This window comes from Lagenorhynchus albirostris, chromosome X (assembly GCF_949774975.1).
Source record: "Lagenorhynchus albirostris chromosome X, mLagAlb1.1, whole genome shotgun sequence".
NCBI lineage: Eukaryota > Metazoa > Chordata > Mammalia > Artiodactyla > Delphinidae > Lagenorhynchus > Lagenorhynchus albirostris.
Window position 1 is genome coordinate 43,917,137 of NC_083116.1, and position 20,064 is coordinate 43,937,200.

The window sequence follows — 20,064 nt, forward strand, 5'->3', positions numbered from 1 at the left end:
GTGGGGTTTAGGAAGTTTAAGAGAGGGAGTGGATCCAAACAGAAAAGTTCTGACAGCCTGGGAGAATGATGGTCAGGGGTTATACAGTGGAATAACTGAAAAATATACCAAAGGGGAGAGATATTTTTTACTAATGAGGAGCGGTAAGAGTGGAGCTTTTGTCCTTGAAGGCTGGCTGAGTTGTGAGAATGAGTTCTTACTGGAAAGCCACGTCAATGACACTGAAGCACCTGCCTCTTTTAAGCTTTACATACTCCTTAGTTCTTTCTAATGTATATATTCAAAATAAATAAAAGCCACTTATATAAGTTCTTAGCAGCCAAAGATTGAATGATAACAGTTGAATCTGCGAGTTCTGTTAGTAAGGTTTCATAAATAGAATTCACTTGCCTCGGAGAAGCAAATAAAGGGCAATGAAAAGAATGATGTAAGGAGATGATGGCAAAACAAATGAGGTAGGGGTTTAGAGAGATGAGCTGTAATACTGGTTTGTTTGGTCTATAAAAGTTTGAGGAAGACCAGAAAGCTGTGACATGTTCTTGACTTCTGAATTTTCACCAGCAAGGCACTCTGGGCTTCCTGGCTCACCTCCTGAAAGGGCCTCCCCCACACTGGGGCCCCTCACACAGGGAGCTTCCTGCTGGGGTGTCAGATTTCAGCGTTCTAAGAAAGAGGCTGCCTGAAGGGACTATATTTAGAGTATGACTCCCCACCGGGGACAGCTGAATGTCTGGGGACTAAGTTCTGCATACTTTGTCCCTGAGTTCTGGGATTATTCTGAGGGGCTTGTATGGGTGGTGCAGTAAAATTGTAACAGAAGGCAGGGAATGGAAAGGACTCTTTCCCCTGGCGACTGCTTGGGATCCTGTAAACCGTGCCTTTTGTGAGAGAAAAATGACGGATCTCAAGGGTTGTCGCAGTGATTTACAGTCACCCACAGACTCTAACTACTATTTCCACTGGAAAATGCTGGACACTAGCCGCTGCTAGGGGGACATACAGTGCACGAATGACAGATACCAGAGATATTTCTCCAGTGTAATGATGAAATGAAAATTCCATCTACCAAGTCTCATTTTCATCAATGGGATAGCAGGGAATCCTCTAATTTCTGGATGATTTATAGGTTACACCATGAAACTTCAGAATAGATTTAAATAAAGACATTTGAATGAAAAGCAAGCTCATCTGTGAAGTTACTAATTTGTAAGATTCATCTAAATTTGGGGTCTGCAGAAAGTCTGTCCTTTGAAGCCAGAATGAAAGCCATCCAGCAGTCCCCTCTGACGATCTCAATCGTGTGACGCCTAACACCAGGAGTTCAGCCAGGAAGAAGGGATAGTGGTTCACTTAACTAAACTGGTCACAATTAAAGCACTGACCACTTCACTATAGATTCATTTTATCCGTCAATTTATAAATCATATTGAAAGCACACTGGCTTTGTTTGTAATGATATGTTTTTAAATTTTAATATACTGCTTGAAAGCTGCTATTTCCTGTGCAGTCAGAAGAAAATATTTTCAGTGTGGTATAAATTAGCTTAAATCGATGAGGCCTCCTTATTAACTAGGAAATCTTGTTATATATACGTATATATATATTTGTATTTTCTGATTACAAAATAGTGTAGCTTGAATCAATAAAAAAAGGAAGGGCCGACGAAAGCGAACATAAATATATTAAAAATACTAACAAAAATCTCACTGCTACTTGGGCTTTTCTTCCCCACCCCTCTGCTTAATTTTGGTGCAGAGACTGGTTGTGGGAAAGGGTAAAAATTAAGAAAGAGAGGACAGGAACTTCAGAGCCAAGGAAAGGATAAGACATTTCCCCAAAAAGAAGTATAAGTAATGATAGACCCAGGAAAAGATGCTGCCCCTTCCTGTAATTAGAGAAAGGCAAAGGCAAACACCAGAGAGCCACGGTCACTTCTGGTTTCTGGTATTGTTACAGAGGAAAAGAGTGACAGGGCCCAGTGTGATGGGGGGAGGTACGGGGCAGGCTGGCGCCTGCCGCACTGCTTGTGGGAGTGGAAATTGGGGGCCAGAGCTCACTGGTGACGTGGTCGTCACGTGACCAAGAGCTGCCTAGAGCAGAAGTACTGCTAGTCGCCTCCGTCTGGGTACCAGCCCCCTATCACACTGCAGGCGTGTGAGGGAAGAAGGAAAGTAGCCCCGGACCGTGCAGATCGGTATGAGCGTGGGCTCTGCTTGGAGGGAGATGGGATGGGAGAAGGCCAAGAGCGCCACGGATCCACGTTCGGGCCGATGGGGGCTGTGTCCCCTTCTCGCCTACTTTCTAAATACCGCCGCCCCCCCATGCCCATTTTAGTAGAGAGAACTGGCGGACTTCGGGCGGCGGGTGAGGGGAGTGAATGGCTGGTACAGAGACTCCGAGGAAAGAAAGGTTCCACAATCAGGGCACTCGTGTCCCGAGTGCTGCTCCGTCCACCAAGCACTCCGTCCCCTCGGTCCCCCGTCTGTCTGCAGGTTTGTAGATCTGTTGGCCAGTAGGTCGCTGGGGAAAGTCGCGGCGAGCGAAGGACCAAAGTGCCTTGGGACCGTGCAGGTCGGTGTGAAGGTGGGATGAGCCCTGGCCCCTGGGTGGGGGTGGCGGTGGGGATGGCGCAGAGCGGGTGCTGGGATCGGTGCGGGCCGGGTCCGAGTCGCCCCCTCCCGGCCCCTTCTTTCTCCACACCCCCTCCCATTTCAGTGCAGGGAAAGGGGTGTGGCGGCCTTTGCTGGGGAAATGGCGGACGCCAAGGGGGGTGGGGTGGGGAAGCCCGCGTTAGGAAAGTCAGGAGGGTGTGAGAAATATTTTAAACTCAAAGGCTGGAAATTCAGAAAAGCGGGTACTGGGACCTGTGTTCTCAGTACTGATCCATCCACTACACTTTCACTTCCCCAAAGGCGGCTGTCTTTCCATCTGTCCTTCTGCCAGACTGTCTGTCCGTCAATCACTGTGGAAGGCGCACTGACCACAGAAGACAAGAGAAGGAGAAGGAATTTACCTGACTTTGGTAGAGGTTGGTGGGAGAGACTGCCTCTGAGTCTTTGGGGGTGGGGGTGTGGTGGAGGAGACTACCTGAGGGTTAGCCTCTCCTGTCACCCTCCTGGCTGTCACAGCCCAGCCCCACCTCCTGCCCTTCTCTGTAGGCCCTGGAAGAGAAATGGTCGGTCCTGAGGGTAGACAGAGGATGACAGAAAAGAACAAAGAAATAGTTGCCAAATAATCCACCTCTCTCAACCAGAACTCAAACTCCACTCTGTCTGCCTGGTGAGGCACAAATCCAGGCACAGCCCAAAGTCCTAATGTTATTTTTCACCCGTAGATTCATCACAAGAGAGCCTCAGGAGCCTGGGATATAGACTGAAGACGTCTCCCCTCCACCATCATTCAGGTGGAGCCTTAAGAACACTCTTCATTCAGGTGGAGCAAGGCCCTCTCCTGTCCTGCCCCCAGGCTGGCACGGACCTGAGCATGGGCCGGGCTCGGGAAGTGGGTTGGATGGCAGCAGGACTGATGATTGGGGCAGGTGCCTGCTACTGCGTTTACAAACTAACCATAGGAAGAGATGACAGTGAGAAGTTGGAGGAGGAGGAGGAGGAATGGGATGATGAACAGGAGCTTGACGAGGAGGAGCCCGAGATTTGGTTTGATTTCACAACTATGGCTCGGCCCTGGAGTGAGGATGGGGATTGGAATGAACCTGGGGCCCCTGGTGGCACCGAGGACAGGCCTGCAGGTGGGGGCAAGGCCAACCGAACACATCCGGTAAAACAGCGCCCATTCCCTTATGAACGTAAAAATACTTGGAGTGCTCAAAGCTTTAAAAATTTCAGTTGTGTTCTTGGCCTCTCCAAGTGCCCTTTCATTCAGGGAAAAGTGTTGTTAGCTCAGCCCAGGGACACTGGTTTTTCATTTAGCCACGATATCAATAGTCATTTGGCCAGCCTCTCCATTGCTGGAAACACGATCCCTATTCCCAACCCTGCTGTTGAGGCTTTCTGTGCCCTGGATAACTTGAAAGCCAGTGTTGAAAATCAGGGCCAGATTAAGATGTACATCAACGAAGTGTGTCGGGAGACTGTGTCACTTTGCTGCAACTCATTTCTGCAGCAGGCCGGATTAAATTTGTTAATAATCATGACAGTTATTAATAACATGCTTGCCAAGTCCGTTTCAGACTTGAAGTTTCCTTTGATACCAGAGGGAAGTGAATGTGCTGAGGGGCACGTTGTGAAACCCTTGATGGGTTTGTCTGAAAAGCCAGTCTTGGCGGGGGAGTTGCTGGGAGCCCAGATGTTGCTCTCCTTCTTGTCCCTCTTTATCAGGAATGCAAACAGACAGCTTCTCCCAGAAATCCCGGCCTCTTAAATGGCCCCCTCCAACAGGATGGGACTGATCCACCCCGAACCAAAACCCGATCAGTGAACCACACACTTGTGTTCTCAATCAAAGACTCTGCAGTGGGTGCTATTGAAGATCCAGCCTTAGCCAGTAGCCATATCTCTGGGTGAAAGTTACACTTGCTAAATCCAGGACCACTCTCTTGTTGGCCAGGAAGGGGTTCCCACAGAGCTTTGAGTAACCTCTTGGTTTTGCAGTCTGCAGGCAGTGCACATTGTAAATTGCTCCCTTGCGGCCTTCTTCCTGTGGTAAAGGGATCATTTCAGCTGTGTGGTGAAAGGACAACATTTTCTAGCCTGACAAGGGATGCCTTGCCTGTGGTGGTCTCCCTGTCTAAGCTGGACCGTCTTGTGGAGACCAGACCCATATGGGAGCTTGTGCCGAAAATGCATTGGTTGCTGCGTAGGTTGAATTCTTTTTCATTTACTCTCTTTTCTTCACGAGCCTATGGATGGTAAACCTGTTCAGCAAAAAATGTACACTCCCCTTCTATGAGTTGTACTGACTCAGCCTCGTCCACCAAGTCTGCATTTTTATGTATCACCAATAAAGCTGTGTGCTTTAGCTGGCAAAAACGAGAACATGGTACTTGTCTTTGAGTTTATAGTCTGCGTGAAGAGGAAGCCCAAAATACATGATCAGTGCTAACTAACTGGGGCGTTTGCTCCTGAAGAATGTCCGCCTAGCAGTGCCCACAGGAGGCAGTGGAAGAGGTGGGCTGCAGGGTTCAGGATAAGCTTCCAGAAGGGGCTGGGGGCGGGGCTGGGGCAGGGGAATGGGGTGGAGGGTGGAATTAAGAAGGACTGCTGGGAGGACTAAAGGAGACAGCACCTGTGAAGCAGGCAGCACATGCCTGATGCAGAGGAATCCTTCCCTCGATGAAGTTGTCTTTCCTCGCCTGCTGGCCTCTTAGAGAGGAAGGTCAGTATCCTTGAGATTTTGTCTACACATCCTTGGGGGCCACAGGGCAACCCATCCCTGCACAAGTTAGTGCACAGTTATAGCAGTAACAGTTGCTACTTGCTGAGTGCCTGCTTTGTGTTGTTCTCTCTCCTGAGAAGCAGCTGTGAAACCTACTTCCAGGCCCCCTCCCTTCCTTGGGATGCCAAGCTCAAATTCCTGGCCGAGTGAAAAGGCTTGGCCGTTGCTTCCTCTGGCCAAGGAAGGGCAGAACCTCCTTTCTGCCCTATCCCTGGTACTTCTGTGGGATCCAGGAAGGGGACAGTGGAGGCCTCTGTGAATCCCCGAAGGGGTGGGAGGGCAGATGCTGAGGGGCGTGGCATGGCCATGGCTGGTCCATCCATCAGGAGACATATTCATGCCCTCCATCCAAGCCCCTGGCACCCCTTGGAGGAAAGGAAGAACACAGTCCTGCACACTGAACCACTCCATGAATCTGGGCAACTCATTCCACCACCCCCTCCCAACATTTACAGACCCCTCCCAGCAAGCCTCAGCCCCTGCATCACCAAAGCCAGGTTCCCTGCGTGTTTTTGATGTGTCGTGAAATGGTCCTCTTCCTCAAAGCCCTGGCTAACAGAGGGGACAAGAAGCTTCCTTTGGGCGGTGCTGCTTCTGAGCTCGGTGCCCTCTCCTGGTCTCCCTGGGATGTGACTCTGGGCCACTGCTCCCTGGGCATCAGCTGTGTACAAGTGCTCTGCCTTCTGACTGCCCTCCTCCATATAGAGCATAGTTTTATTTCAAATTTTTAGGGTTTTTTTTTCAATTTTTTCCTCCCTTCTCCTGGAGTTTGGGGAGCAGGTGGGTTGCCACTCTCCTGCTTGTACTCATCCACCCCACAGTTTGGGATGACTAGTAGTCACGGGTGCCTGCCAGGGACTCTGCCCCTTCCCAGGCCCTGCTGCCTTGATGGGCCAGCATGTGACTGTGGTTGCTGCAACATCACACCCCCAGCAACGTTCACCCCGCTGGAGCTTTGTTTGCTGGCTCTGGGGCTCTGTCTTGTTTCCAAAGAGCTGCTAACGTGGTCCCCCCTTTCTCCCAAGCCAGCCTCAGGTGGGCTGGGCAGTCTGTTTCCCACGCAGGATTGCCCTGCGGGCAGCCCTGCATGCACTTGTCCCAGTGGAGCCTGCTGGCCGATGGTGTCTTCAGCGACACCTTACTGCTCAGCCTCTGTAATCTCAGCCCAAAGGCAGAGCATTTCTCCTTCCTCCTGGCTCGGGGTCCCAAATTAACACGTGCTTCCCTCCTGCTCTGCACTCTGCCGAGTCCCCCGTTTTGAGTCCTGCCACAGGTGGTAGGCCCACCATCTCCGAGGCAGGCATTTGGCACTTTCAGGCCACAGCTGACTCCTATCGCAGGGAGGACCTCGGAGACCTTCTGCCCATCTCCTGAGCAATTCTGTCACAGGGCAGCCTGCCAGCATTGATGTGTCTCCACGGTGTGGTCTTGGCCCAAGTCAAGAGCCCCTTCTCCATTTGCTGGCACTGCCCTCCCGAAAACACTCCCTGCGTGTGGAAGCACAGGGCTCTGGTCTGCCCTTCATCCCTTTGTTGGTTGCTGTGCCAGGGCAGGAGCCCAGTTCCCAGTTCTGCCTACTACCGGGGTGCGGAGGGGGACTTCAGAGGGGGGCGTGGAGGGGGGGCGCAGGGGGCGGGGCGCATGCCTGCCAGTCAGGGCCTGATTAAGACATTCAGAGGCTTTCAGCACTGGAAAGACTAAGGTGCCTCCTCCCATGCTTAATTCAAAAATGAAACAGCAGGGGACCACCAAGCACAAACTAACCCACCTCTCTTCTGCAACCAAATGAGCTTCTTGCCAGGTTTCCCCATGGCAAACATTAGACAAGGTCATCAAAGCTTGAGCTTGTCACACTCTGTGGGGAGATGCCTGCCTTGATGGGGTCGCCCTAGCCGAAGCTGTCTCTTTGGTAAATCTGGAACTGCCTCCACAGACTGCCCTCCAGCTCCAGAAAGGGCCTTGGATTCCCTTCTTCTTCATCTCATTATCTTGTCTACACTTTGTGCCTGTAGGTACTGATTTCTGCACTAACCCCCAGCCTGCTACATCTCCTGGGAATTTTGTTATTTGACCCCCCACTGCACCCCTCCCTGCCATAAGTGCAGGCAAGGTTGCAGACATCCAGCTTCCCAGCTGGTACACCCAGTCTCACACAATGCATCCCCACGGGGGCCCTTAGTGCCACTCTCAGAGCAGTTTCAACCACGATCCCCTCACTTTGAAATGTCACCAGGGACAGGCACAGCCCTCACCAAGTCGGTCTCTACGCTGGGCCACCACAGCACCTTTTGGCTAAGAGTGTGACAGCTGTGTGCAGCACTGCCCCCCACCTCCTCGTAGCGGCCACCGGTTGGTCTAAGATGTGATGGGCACTGCAGCACAGTCCTGTGGGGCATCAGTCAGTCCCTTGTCTGCTCCTCATGCTGCATGGATCACCTTACACTCTGTCACTTCCCCCTTCACTTTACTCACGACCTCCTCTTCCCCTGAAGGCTCATTTTCCCTTATTGCCTCTTGCTTTTGCGTGTGGCTTAGGACGGCCTTCCCCACTTCCCAATTACAAAAGGAGTCTCCTATATGGTTTCCTAATTCTTTCATACCTTTCTACTTAAAGGGTTGTCTCAGGGATATACTTGGAATTTCCTGACTCCTTTTCCAAATGGATAACCTGTTAACCCAGCACCACTTATCACTCCATTCTCACGGTATAATTGGTGCATTCTGGGACCTTCATGCACCCAGCTGAGCATTCCCGCTGTGGCTGCCTGCTGTGGAATTCCTCTTGGGGCACAACCCTTTCTCCCAGGAACCCCTCACTGACTCGGGGACCCTCTGCTCACTGGGTGGCCTGTGGCAGGTGGGGTGCGTGTGTTGGCAGGGAGGCTGTGTTGGTGCCTGTGAGCAGGTGTCTGCCCCAGGTACCTTCTCAGGACATGCTCTGGCCCACAGGAAACTTAGGAACCCCCCACCCTGCCTGCTTCAGCACCAAGGGAGATGGGACTGTTTTCTTCCCTCACCAAAATTGCCTCATTTTTGTGCGGCAAAACAAGTTGGAGCACACTGTGTTATGCATATTATTATAAACATTTTATGTAATATATTCTGTCGTGTATGATTTTAAATTTTCTATTTTAGTAAAAATTATCTTTTTTAAATCATCATATAAAATTGTGTAGTGATACACATTTATAGGCATAACACTTTTTGCCTCCATTTGGATATATTGGGTTTGTATGGGGAAAAGTCAGTAAAAGACTCATTTTTATTTTTCTGTCTTTTGTGCCTTTGGAATTTTGTACTTATATATATTTTTTTCCATCAAAAGTAAGTATTATGGGAAATGATTTTTGCTTGTTTGTATAAAAGCTCTTGATGGAACATTGTTTCTACAGTCAGGATCCTTTGGTGAACTCTCTTATTATATTTATTTTTTGCCTCTTTTTTCTTTCTGACTTTTTTTTTTTTTTTTGCAGTCCACGGGCCCCTCACTGTTGTGGCCTCTCCTGTTGTGGAGCACAGGCTCTGGACGCGCAGGCTCAGTGGCCATGGCTCATGGGCCCAGGCGCTCCGCGGCATGTGGGATCTTCCCGGACTGGGGCACATCGGCAGGCGGACTCTCAACCACTGCACCACCAGGGAAGCCCTCTCTCTGACTTTTTAACTAGACAAACATAGTTTACAAATTATGACAGCTTTATCTCTTCTTATTCAATATTTTATAGCTCATTTCTTTTTCTTATCTCATTGCACTGTCAAGGACCTCCAGAGCAACAGTATTGATGATACAGTGCATACTTGTCATGTTTCTGATTTTAATGTCTGATGTTTCAGCAGTAAGGTTGATATTTGCTGTAGGTCTTTGAATAATATAATATGTCATCTATCTATATAATAGAATTTATAAAGCAGTAAAAATAGGTGAACTAGATCTCTACAGATCAGTCTAGACAATTCTCAGAAACCTAATGTTTAGTGAGATAAGTAATTTGAAGAAAGATACAATATAATGCCATTTATATAATTTTAAGACTATAAAACAATACTATATATTATTTTGGATACAAAATTAAAACTGGGTACTGAAAGATGCACATCAATTTTACAATATTACTTGCTTCTGGGAAGAGATTGAGGAAAATGTGACCCTAACAATTTTGTAGTTTAATTTTGTCTATTAATAAAGAAATTATAAACAAATACAAAAAAGTGTTAATGTTTGTTGTTAATTATGAATGATTTATATGTAGAACCTCATTATTTTTCTCTGTTTTTTTTTTTTTTTTTGCGGTGTGCGGGCCTCTCTCACTGCTGTGGCCCCTCCCACCGCAGAGCACAGGCTCCGGACGCACAGGCTCAGCGGCCATGGCTCATGGGCCCAGCCGCTCCGCAGCATGTGGGATCTTCCCAGATCGGGGCACGAACCCGCGTCCCAACCCGCGTCCCCTGCATCGGCAGGCGGACTCTCAACCACTGTGCCACCAGGGAAGCCCCTTCTCTGTATTTTTTTTAATTAAAAAGAAACCTGCATTTTGTGTCGAATACAATGAATTAAAAAACCCTCATCTAGACATATCGCCAAGAAATTTTAGAATAATAATGATTAAAAGGAGACCTTAAAATTTCTCAACGGTAGGAATAAAGCCATCTACCAAGCAGACTGGCATCAGACATGTTATTCATAATACTGGATATGATATGACAATGTATAAATGCCTTCAAATTCTTAGAAAATATGCTTTTCTCTAGTATTCTACTTCTAAACAGACATACCCACATACCACATCGGTATGTGATGACCATACAGATGTTTTCAGGACGGAAAGTACACAAATTTTGCCTCTTGTGGACCTTCTCTTAGGAAATTATTTGAACATGGACTCCAAGAAAAGAAGGTAGTAATCAAGTCAAAGGTAAATATGGAATCAAGGAAATGGTGATCACAACTTGGGAAAGCAATAAAGGTTAATTTTAAGACGACAGCTAAACAGCAGGCCCTGGTTTATCAGACCAAAGTGGAGCAAGAAGACAGAAGATTTGGGGTAGTAGGTGAACAAAAGGGGACTTGTTAAAATCAATTGAGAGGTTAGAAGAACTAGAGGGTATGATACAGGCAAATAAGGGAAGAAAAACAATTAGAAGGACCTCTAAGAAAATATTACAGTAAGAGCCCCCAATGGACCATGCCTCCTTGTTACCATACCATTGTATAATCCCCTCCCACACTGAATCTGGACCTGGCATATGATTTGCTTTGGCCAGTTTGAACATTAGAAAACATGACCCATGAAGAGGCTTGAACAGTGCATTTTCAGTGGGCATTTCACTCTTCCTGCTCTGAAACCACCATGTGCCAAGCAGACTAGCCTGCTAGAGGATGAGACCATGTAGAACAGCCATGAACTGTTCTGAGGACCCCTAGGAAAAGCTGCCAGATAAAATTCAGAACTCCCAGTTAAATTTAAATTTCAGATGAACATAAAACATTTTTCAGTATAAGTATGTCCCAAATATTGCATGGGGCATACGTATACTAAAACAATTATTAATTATTTAACTGGAATTCAAATTTAACTGGGCATCCTGTATTTTTATTTGCTACATCTGCCAACCTTAGTCAGAGGAAAATCAGCCCCCAACTGATTTGCCAGCTGACTCCAGTCACATAAATGACCTCAGGCAAGATTAGCAGAAGAACCAACCAGTGCAAATTCCTGATACGCAAAATAATGAGTAAATAAAATGGCTGTTTTAAGCTACTGAGTTTTGGAGTGCTTTGTTAGGCAGCAATCAACAACAGACTTAAAAAAACCCAAAAAGTTCAAAGTGTGTACTTGCTTCAAATATGCAGCAAATTAAGATAAAGAGTGAGTTCAGCATTTGAAGGAGTATAAGGAAAAAGAATCTATTTAGTCTTGAATCTAACAACAGTATCCTTTAAGTGACTCAAGTCAAGAGCCTTGACCTCGGATTCCAGAACATTTCTAAGTGACTATAGTGGACCAGATTGAAGCAAAAGCTAATCTTAGGTGTCTGTGGGATCTGGCCATGTCACCTAGGATGGTACAGGCTTGAATGAGCTCCTAAGTTACTAAGTAAGTATTCTCAGGATAAGTTGCATCCATACCCTGATAAAATTGATTTATAACTTACACCTAGTTCTACCATACCAGATGACAGTGCATGAGTGGACCATGGCTACATGGCTCCCAGAACAGTCTGAAGTGACCAAATAGATATAAAGCCAACCCTTCTGCATCCCAAGAAAGACCTACATTGAACACGTGAAGGCACCTGAGGGAGTCAGGTGGTATCATCATCAAAAGGGTGTCTTCATGGGGTATTGAAAGCAAGGGGAACTTGCCCTTCTAATGGAGAAAACGTTCCTAGTTTTTTTGCTTTACATAGCCATATGTCTATTTCTCTATATCTACCTATCTATCTATCTATCTATCTCTATCGTGAGTTCCAGTTAACTTTTACATTAAGTTCTATAACAACCAAGTCTTCCATTAAAGCTTTCTGCCTTCAGCTCTATGCATTGAAAATCAATAAACAGTATATACTTTTTATTGAAGTATAGTTGATTAACAATATTACATTAGTTTCAGGTGTACAGCATACTGATTCAGTACTTTTACAGATTAAAAGCTATTACAAGATAATGGTTATAATTCCCTGTGCTATACAATATATCCTTGTTGTTTATCTATTTTATACATAGTAGCTTGCATCTCTTAATCCCATACCCCTAACTTGCCCCTCCCCACTTCTCTCTCCCCTCTGGTAAACAATAGTTTGTTTTCTATATCTGTGAGTCTGTTTCTGTTTTGCTATATTGGATTATTTTTTAGATTCCACATATAAGTGATATCATACAGTATTTGTCTTTCTCTGTCTGACATTTCACTGAGCATAATATTCTCTAAGTCTATCCACATTGCTGCAAATGGCAGAATTTCATTCTTTTTTAATGAGTAATATTCATATATATTCATATATAATATTCATATATATATCTCACATATATAAATCTCACATCTCACATCCATTTGTCTGTTGAAGAACACTTGGGTTGCTTCTTTGTCTTGGCTATTGTAAATAGTGCTGCTATGAACATTGGGGTGCATGTATCTTTTCGAATTAGTTTTTTCATTTTTCCCAGGTATATACCTAGGAGTGGAATTGCTGGATCATATGGTAGTTCTATTTTTAATTTTTTTAGGAACCTCCATACTGTTTCCCATAGTGGCTGTACCAATTTACATTCCTACCAACAGTGTACAAGTGTTTCCTCTTCTTCACATCCTCTCCAACATCTGTTATTTGTAGACTTTTTGACGATAGCCATTCTGACAGGTGTGAGGTGATAATTCGTTTTGATTTGCATTCCTCTAATAACTAGCCATGTTGAGCAGCTTTTTATATGCCTGTTAGCCATCTGTATGTCTTCTTTGGAAAAATGTCTATTCAGGTCTTCTGCCCATTTTTTGATTGTGTTGTTTGGTTTTTTGATATTGAGTTGTATAAGCTGTTTATATACTTTGGATATTAACACCTTGTCTGTTATCATTTGCAAATATCTTCTCCCATTCCGTAACTGTCTTTTCATTTTGTCAATGGTTTCCTTTGCTGTGCAAAAACTTTTAAGTTTAGTGAGGTCCCATTTGTTTATTTTTGTTTTATTTCTTTTGCCTTAAAAAAACAGATCCAAAAATATATTGCTGTGATTTATGTCAAAGAATGTTCTGCCTATGTTTTCTTCTAGGAGTTTTAAGGTTTCAGATCTTACATTTATGTCTTTAATCCATTTTGAATTTGTTTTTATATGTGGTATGAGGGAATGTTCTAATCTCATTGTTTTACATGTAGCTGTCCAATATTCCCAGCACCACTTATTGAAGAGGTTGTCTTTTCTCCATTGTATATTCTTGCCTCCTTTGTCATAGATTAATTGACCATCGGTGTGTGGGTTTATTTCTGGGCTCTTTATTCTCTTCCATTACTCTATGTGTCTGTTTTGTGCCAGTATCATGCTGTTTTGATACTGTGGCTTTGTTGAATAGTCTGAAGTCTGGAAGGGTGCTACCTCCAGTTTTGTTCTTTTTTTCTCAAGCTTGCTTTGGCAATTCAGGGTCTTTTGTGGCTCCATATGAATTTTAGGGCTATTTGTTCTAGCTCTGTGAAAAATGTCCTAGGCATTTTGATAGGGATTGCATTAAATCTGTAGATTGCTTTAGATAGTATGGCCATTTTAACAATATTAATTCTTCCAATCTAAGAACACAGAATATTTTTCCATTTCTTTGTATCATCTTCAATTTCTTTCCTTAATGTTTCGTGAACAGTATTTAGATGATTATGACTATATAAATGCTGTTCATTGCTGAGCTGAAGTAGTCTCCTAACATGTGAATCTATTTTGTATAGTTTTAGAAAATGATTCACATATTACCTGTGGGGAGGAAATTTTAAGTAGGCATGAGAAAATAAAATATAGCTGACAGAATGTGGGATGTAGAAGAAGATGATAAAAGACAGAAGAAAAGACAGCAGAGCTGATATCCTCATTTTATAAAGTGAGAAGTGAACAAGTCCTGCTGGAAGTTTATGAAACAAAATAAATGTTTATGTATATAATTTAAAGTTAAATTTAGCTACTTTATTTAGTTTAATTGATTTTATGGCCTACTTTCTCCATAAGAAAGCAAGCTTAATAAAGGCTGTCTGTCTTGCTCACTACCGAATTCTAAATGCTTTGAATAGTGCTTGGCACACAGTGGTGTTCAATAAATAATTGTTGACTGTATGATTAAACTAAAATAATAATAATATTACAAACATCAGGAATAATAGAAAGGAAGGAAGGGCTGTAAGATTAATGAGCTAAGTGTCCTATTTACATATCAGAAGTTCATTAGAGTACAAGTATATTTTTGGCATTTTGAAGATGACCACAAGAACAGTTCTCAGTCTTGGCACTATCAATTGTTTGAGCTGGGGGCTGCCTTGTGCACTGGAGGATCACTGGCATCTACCCACAAGATGCCAGTAGCACACCTGTCCTCTGTTGTGACAATCAAAAATGTCTCCAGACACTGACAAATGTATCCTGGAAGCAAAATCACCCCTGGTTGAGAAACACTGCATCAGAAGAAGCTAACATCAGATAAGTGAAGAAAAGTTGCCTCTGGACTCTAGAGAATGGTCCTGAGTCTAGGGAAGAGCAGGAGGGGAAATGACTCATTTTCATCATAAACTCTGTACTAATTGCTTTGCTATTATGTATGTATTGTTCTGATAATATTAACATTTGTAAAAAATATGAAATAAATGGAATAAAAGGGATTTTGAGATAGGCTAGCAATATGGGATGAGAGAGAAGGAAGGAGTCAGTAATGACTAGGATTCTGGCAGGTGCAACTGGGTGGATGGTGATTGTGCTCACCAAGACAGGGAAGACAGGAAGGGAAAAAGTTTTGGTGTGGGACTGGGGAATGATGACTCCAATTTCAAATTTGTTGAAGTTGAAATATCTGTGGGATATGAAATCTGTAGAAATCAAATAAATTAATCTTGGACTCTGGATATATAGACTTGTGAGTCATTAACATACAGGTGATAACTGAAGCCATGGCAATGGATGAGATTCCTAGAAAGAGAAGAGACTTGAGAACAGGACCTCAAGATACAGAGCGTGTAACGTTCTTGTCTTTTTTAAGTACCTACATTTTTAAAATTAATTAGGGCCATATTGTAAATATTGTTTAACATACTTTAAAAACAAATTTCTTTCTGCAAACATAATGCACATTTACTGAAGATATTTCTCAAAAATATCTAGATAAGCACAAATTCCTGTCCAGAGTCAAAATTGCAGCTTGAATGCTAGACAATCAAATTGAGTAGACACTGAGCACTAATTATGTGCAGGGCAGATGGAGATTCAATAGTAAACAAACAGGTATCATTCCTGTGTTCATAGAATGTATCATCTAGTGGGGAATACAGGCAAAGAAAATGGAAAATACAGTGGAGTGTAATGAATGCTAAGAAAATTAATCATGAAAAGCTACTTCAACTAAAGATGCAATGAGATGTGATTTAAGCATCTTTTGTGTCACCCAATTTTCTCTTAATTGGCACAAGCTCAGTTACCAGGACAGGAAGAAACTTTGTTGTGTGTTACTTTTCCCCCTGTGTCATGTAGTAAGAATGCTCAGGAAGGCTGGCAGAGAGCATGGAGTTATTTGTCTTTCTGGGCCTGACTAGAGGCTCTGTCCAAACTAAGTCTCGCAGTATGCTGGGCTCTAACTCCTTCACAGAGAACATCTCCATGAATTGTAAATTAGTTTTATGCTTTACAGTCTGTTCAGTTAATTTTCCAGAAACTCTCTAGCTGTGATTCTACTTTCTTAAGTAAGCTACAAGACAACAATGAATTTCAGAAAAGAAAAAGACTGTTTCTTCCTTCCTTCCTTCCTTTCTTCTTTATTCCTTTCTTTCTTTCTTATTATGGTAAGAACACTTAACATGAGATCTACCCTCTTAACAAATTTGTGTATTTCTTAAAGATAAGAAGCATGCACAACTTGACAGCTGGAGCCACCATGGAGCAGAAGATCCATAATAAGAAGGAAAGAGAGATTGAGCCAAATAAGGAGTCACAAAGGTCATATTTGCAGGAAATAATCTGTCCCCAACAAGCATTAGAGATGAGTCTGGCCTCGAGCAGCAGGAGAGAAGAGAGACTGCACTTTTAGCAGCCCCACAGCTACCTCTCTCTAATGACTTGAGCCGTAAAAAAATTATTGGTATCAGACAATCCTGGCCCTTATCCTAGATGAACATTCTGCAAAAAACTGGTTCAGTAAAACCTGATATCCCTCAAAGATGGGGAATCAAAATGGAACTGACACAAGAGGTAAACAGAGGTAATGCACGGGAAAAAAGAAGGAAAGGGACCTGAAAATGCATGGCAGATAAAGAAAACTCATCTGAAAAATAGTAGGTGAAAATTGTCACCAGATATTTCACCATGAATTAGAAAGTTTTAATGAAGCAATAAAGCAAGAGCTCAAGAAAAGGATGGTAAGAGAAGAATGAGCTGAAATGTGAGCTGTCAGGCCTCAGGGAAAATGTAGAAGAAATTTAACAATCACAGAGATGAAGGCAAAAGTGACAGGAAAGGAAGAAACCTTAGCAAAAGTCTAGCAATTAGTGTCAAATCTATGCAAATTTAAGACGAAGACCAAAACAAACGTGGTGATTATGGTTACAGAACAAATGTAACGGTGATAAACCCAGATGGAGTAGAAATGATATAATTAGCAACAATTGGGAGAGAAAGAAAGAAAAAGAAAGTGAGAGGTAATGTAAATATGTTGGTTTTCCTATCCTTAGTACCTGGGGGTCAAAACATGACATCTAAAGCAGACAAATCTGGCAATAAGCGTCCAAGTATATTGAGCAGTAAAAAGACAAACACTAAGAAATATAATTTAATCAACTAAAATTGGGTAGATGAAACAAGGAAATAGAAGGGACGAAAAAGAAATATGTATAATATGCAAATATGTATAACCATTGAATCATTATTTCTAATATCAAGAAAAATGGTGAAAAACCCTAATATCCACACATAAGGGACTGACTAAATAATTATGGCATATTTATACAATAAAATACTATTCAACTATAAACTAAAAAGCAATTTTTTAATGTAGTGATATCAAAGGATTGAGAAGATTATTATATGTCTGTGAATATATATATACAAGCATATATTACATATTTTGCCATATATTCCCCCCTCTCTATATATAGAGATGCACAAGAAATTGATAATATTGCCGCTGGTGGCGAAAAACTGGGTAGTGGCGACACAGAGGTGAGAGAAAGGTTTACAATGTATACCCTTTGTTATCTTTTGAATTTTGAACCATTAGGCTCCTACTTATTTTTTTAAATAAATTAAATTTAAATTTAAGATGAAATATAAAGAATTGGTTGACCTGTCTTTGCCCAGACTTGTGGATGTCATGTTATGTGAGATGCCTGATACATACTTTGTAGAGCTTCCTGACTCCACATACATCTCTCTCTGTTCTAGACCCCTGAGGAGTGAGGCAAACATACAGGGCAGTGCCCTGGTTGCCCACCTGCCCAACTATGTCCCTGCCCATTCTTTTTTTTTTTTTAACATCTTTATTGGAGTATAATTGCTTTACAATGGTGTGTTAGTTTCTACTTTATAACAAAGTGAATCAGTTACACATAAACATATGTTCCCATATCTCTTCCCTCTTGCGTCTCCCTCCCTCCCACCCTCCCTATCCCACCCCTCCAGGCGGTCACAAAGCACCGAGCTGATCTCCCTGTGCTATGCAGCTGCTTCCCACTAGCTATCTACCTTACGTTTGGTAGTGTATATATGTCCATGCCTCTCTCTCACTTTGTCACAGCTTACCCTTCCCCCTCCCCATATCCTCAAGTCCATTCTCTAGTAGGTCTGTATCTTTATTCCTGTCTTACCCCTAGGTTCTTCATGACATTTTTTTCTTAAATTCCATATATATGTGTTAGCATACGGTATTTGCCTGTCTCTTTCTGACTTACTTCACTCTGTATGACAGACTCTAGGTCTATCCACCTCATTACAAATAGCTCAATTTTGTTTCTTTTTATGGCTGAGTAATATTCCATTGTATATATGTGCCACATCTTCTTTATCCATTCATCCGATGATGGACGCTTAGGTTTTTTCCATCTCTGAGCTATTGTAAATAGAGCTGCAATGAACATTTTGGTACATGACTCTTTCTGAATTATGGTTTTCTCAGGGTATATGCCCAGTAGTGGGATTGCTGGGTCATATGGTAGTTCTATTTGTAGTTTTTTTAAGGAACCTCCAGACTGTTCTCCATAGTGGCTGTAACAATTCACATTCCCACCAGCAGTGCAAGAGTGTTCCCTTTTCTCCACACCCTCTCCAGCATTTATTGTTTCTAGATATTTTGATGATGGCCATTCTGACTGGCATGAGATGATATCTCATTGTAGTGTTGATTTGCATTCTCTAATGATTAATGATGTTGAGCATTCTTTCATGTGTTTGTTGGCAGTCTGTATATCTTCTTTGGAGAAATGTCTATTTAGGTCTTCTGCCCATTTTTGGATTGGGTTGTTTGTTTTTTTGTTATTGAGCTGCATAAGCTGCTTCTAAATTTTGGAGATTAATCCTTTGTCAGTTGCTTCATTTGCAAATATTTTCTCCCATTCTGAGGGTTGTCTTTTGGTCTTGTTTATGGTTTCCTTTGCTGTGCAAAAGCTTTGAAGTTTCATTAGGTCCCATTTGTTTATTTTTGTTTTTATTTCCATTTCTCTAGGAGGTGGGCCAAAAAGGATCTTGCTGTGATTTATGTCATAGAGTGTTCTGCCTATGTTTTCCTCTAAGAGTTTGATAGTTTCTGGCCTTACATTTAGGTCTTTAATCCATTTTGAGTTTATTTTTGTGTATGGTGTTAGGGAGTGATCTAATCTCATACTTTTACATGTACCTGTCCAGTTTTCCCAGCACCACTTATTGAAGAGGCTGTCCTTTCTTCACTGTACATTCCTGCCTCCTTTATCAAAGATAAGGTGACCATATGTGCGTGGGTTTATCTCTGGGCTTTCTATCCTGTTCCATTGATCTATCTTTCTGTTTTTGTGCCAGTACCATACTGTCTTGATTACTGTAGCTTTGTAGTATAGTCTGAAGTCAGGAAGCCTGATTCCTCCAGCTCCATTTTTCGTTCTCAAGATAGCTTTGGTTATTTGGGGTCTTTTGTGTTTCCATACAAATTGCGAAGTTTTTTGTTCTAGTTCTATGAAAAATGCCAGTGGTAGTTTGATAGGGATTGCATTGAATCTATAGATTGCTTTGGGTAGTAGAGTCATTTTCACAATGTTGATTCTTCGAATCCAAGTCATGGTATATCTCTCCATCTATGTGTATCATCTTTAATTTCTTTCATCAGTGTCTTATAATTTTCTGCATACAAGTCTTTTGTCTCCTTAGGTAGGTTTATTCCTAGATATTTTATTCATTTTGTTGCAATGGTAAATGGGAGTGTTTTCTTGATTTCTATTTCAGATTTTTCATCATTAGTATATAGGAATGCCAGAGATTTCTGTGCATTAATTTTGTATCCTGCTACTTTACCAAATTCATTTATTAGCTCTAGTAGTTTTCTGGTAGCATCTTTAGGATTCTCTATGTATAGTATCATGTCATCTGCAAACAGTGACAGCTTTACTTCTTCTTTTCCGATTTGGATTCCTTTTATTTCCTTTTCTTCTCTGATAGCTGTGGCTAAAACTTCCAAAACTATGTTGAATAATAGTGGTGAGAGTGCCTGCCCATTCTTAATTCTGATCTGGGGCAGTCTCATTAGCATGTAACAGGAATGATATTACAAAAAATATTTAACCAATCTATATCTAACTGCCTCTGTAAATAATGTTGTTGTATAGCCCATTCATCATTAAGATTAAATAATTAGGATTATAACCTCACACAAAGAGAAACAAACTACTGCTTATACCTGGATCAAGAAACTTAGGGTTGGGCTTCCCTGGTGGTGCAGTGGTTGAGAGTCCGCCTACCGATGCAGGGGACACGGGTTCGTG

At 42.8% G+C, this 20,064-nt stretch overlaps 1 protein-coding gene across 2 annotated transcripts; it reads left to right on the forward strand.

Moving 5' to 3' along the window:
• Positions 1-2,063: 2,063 nt before the first annotated feature.
• On the forward strand, positions 2,064-4,994 carry ARMCX6 (armadillo repeat containing X-linked 6). Of its 2 annotated transcripts, none has more exons than XM_060137204.1 (4): positions 2,064-2,194; positions 2,493-2,571; positions 2,913-3,028; positions 3,335-4,994. In XM_060137204.1, the coding sequence occupies exon 4, from the start codon at positions 3,484-3,486 to the stop codon at positions 4,378-4,380; it is 897 nt and encodes a 298-aa protein (XP_059993187.1). In that variant the 5' UTR covers positions 2,064-2,194; positions 2,493-2,571; positions 2,913-3,028; positions 3,335-3,483; the 3' UTR covers positions 4,381-4,994. The 2 variants fall into 2 exon arrangements, with proteins under 2 accessions (XP_059993187.1, XP_059993188.1); XM_060137205.1 differs by having other exon boundaries at positions 2,913-3,022.
• The last annotated feature ends 15,070 nt before the right edge of the window (positions 4,995-20,064 follow it).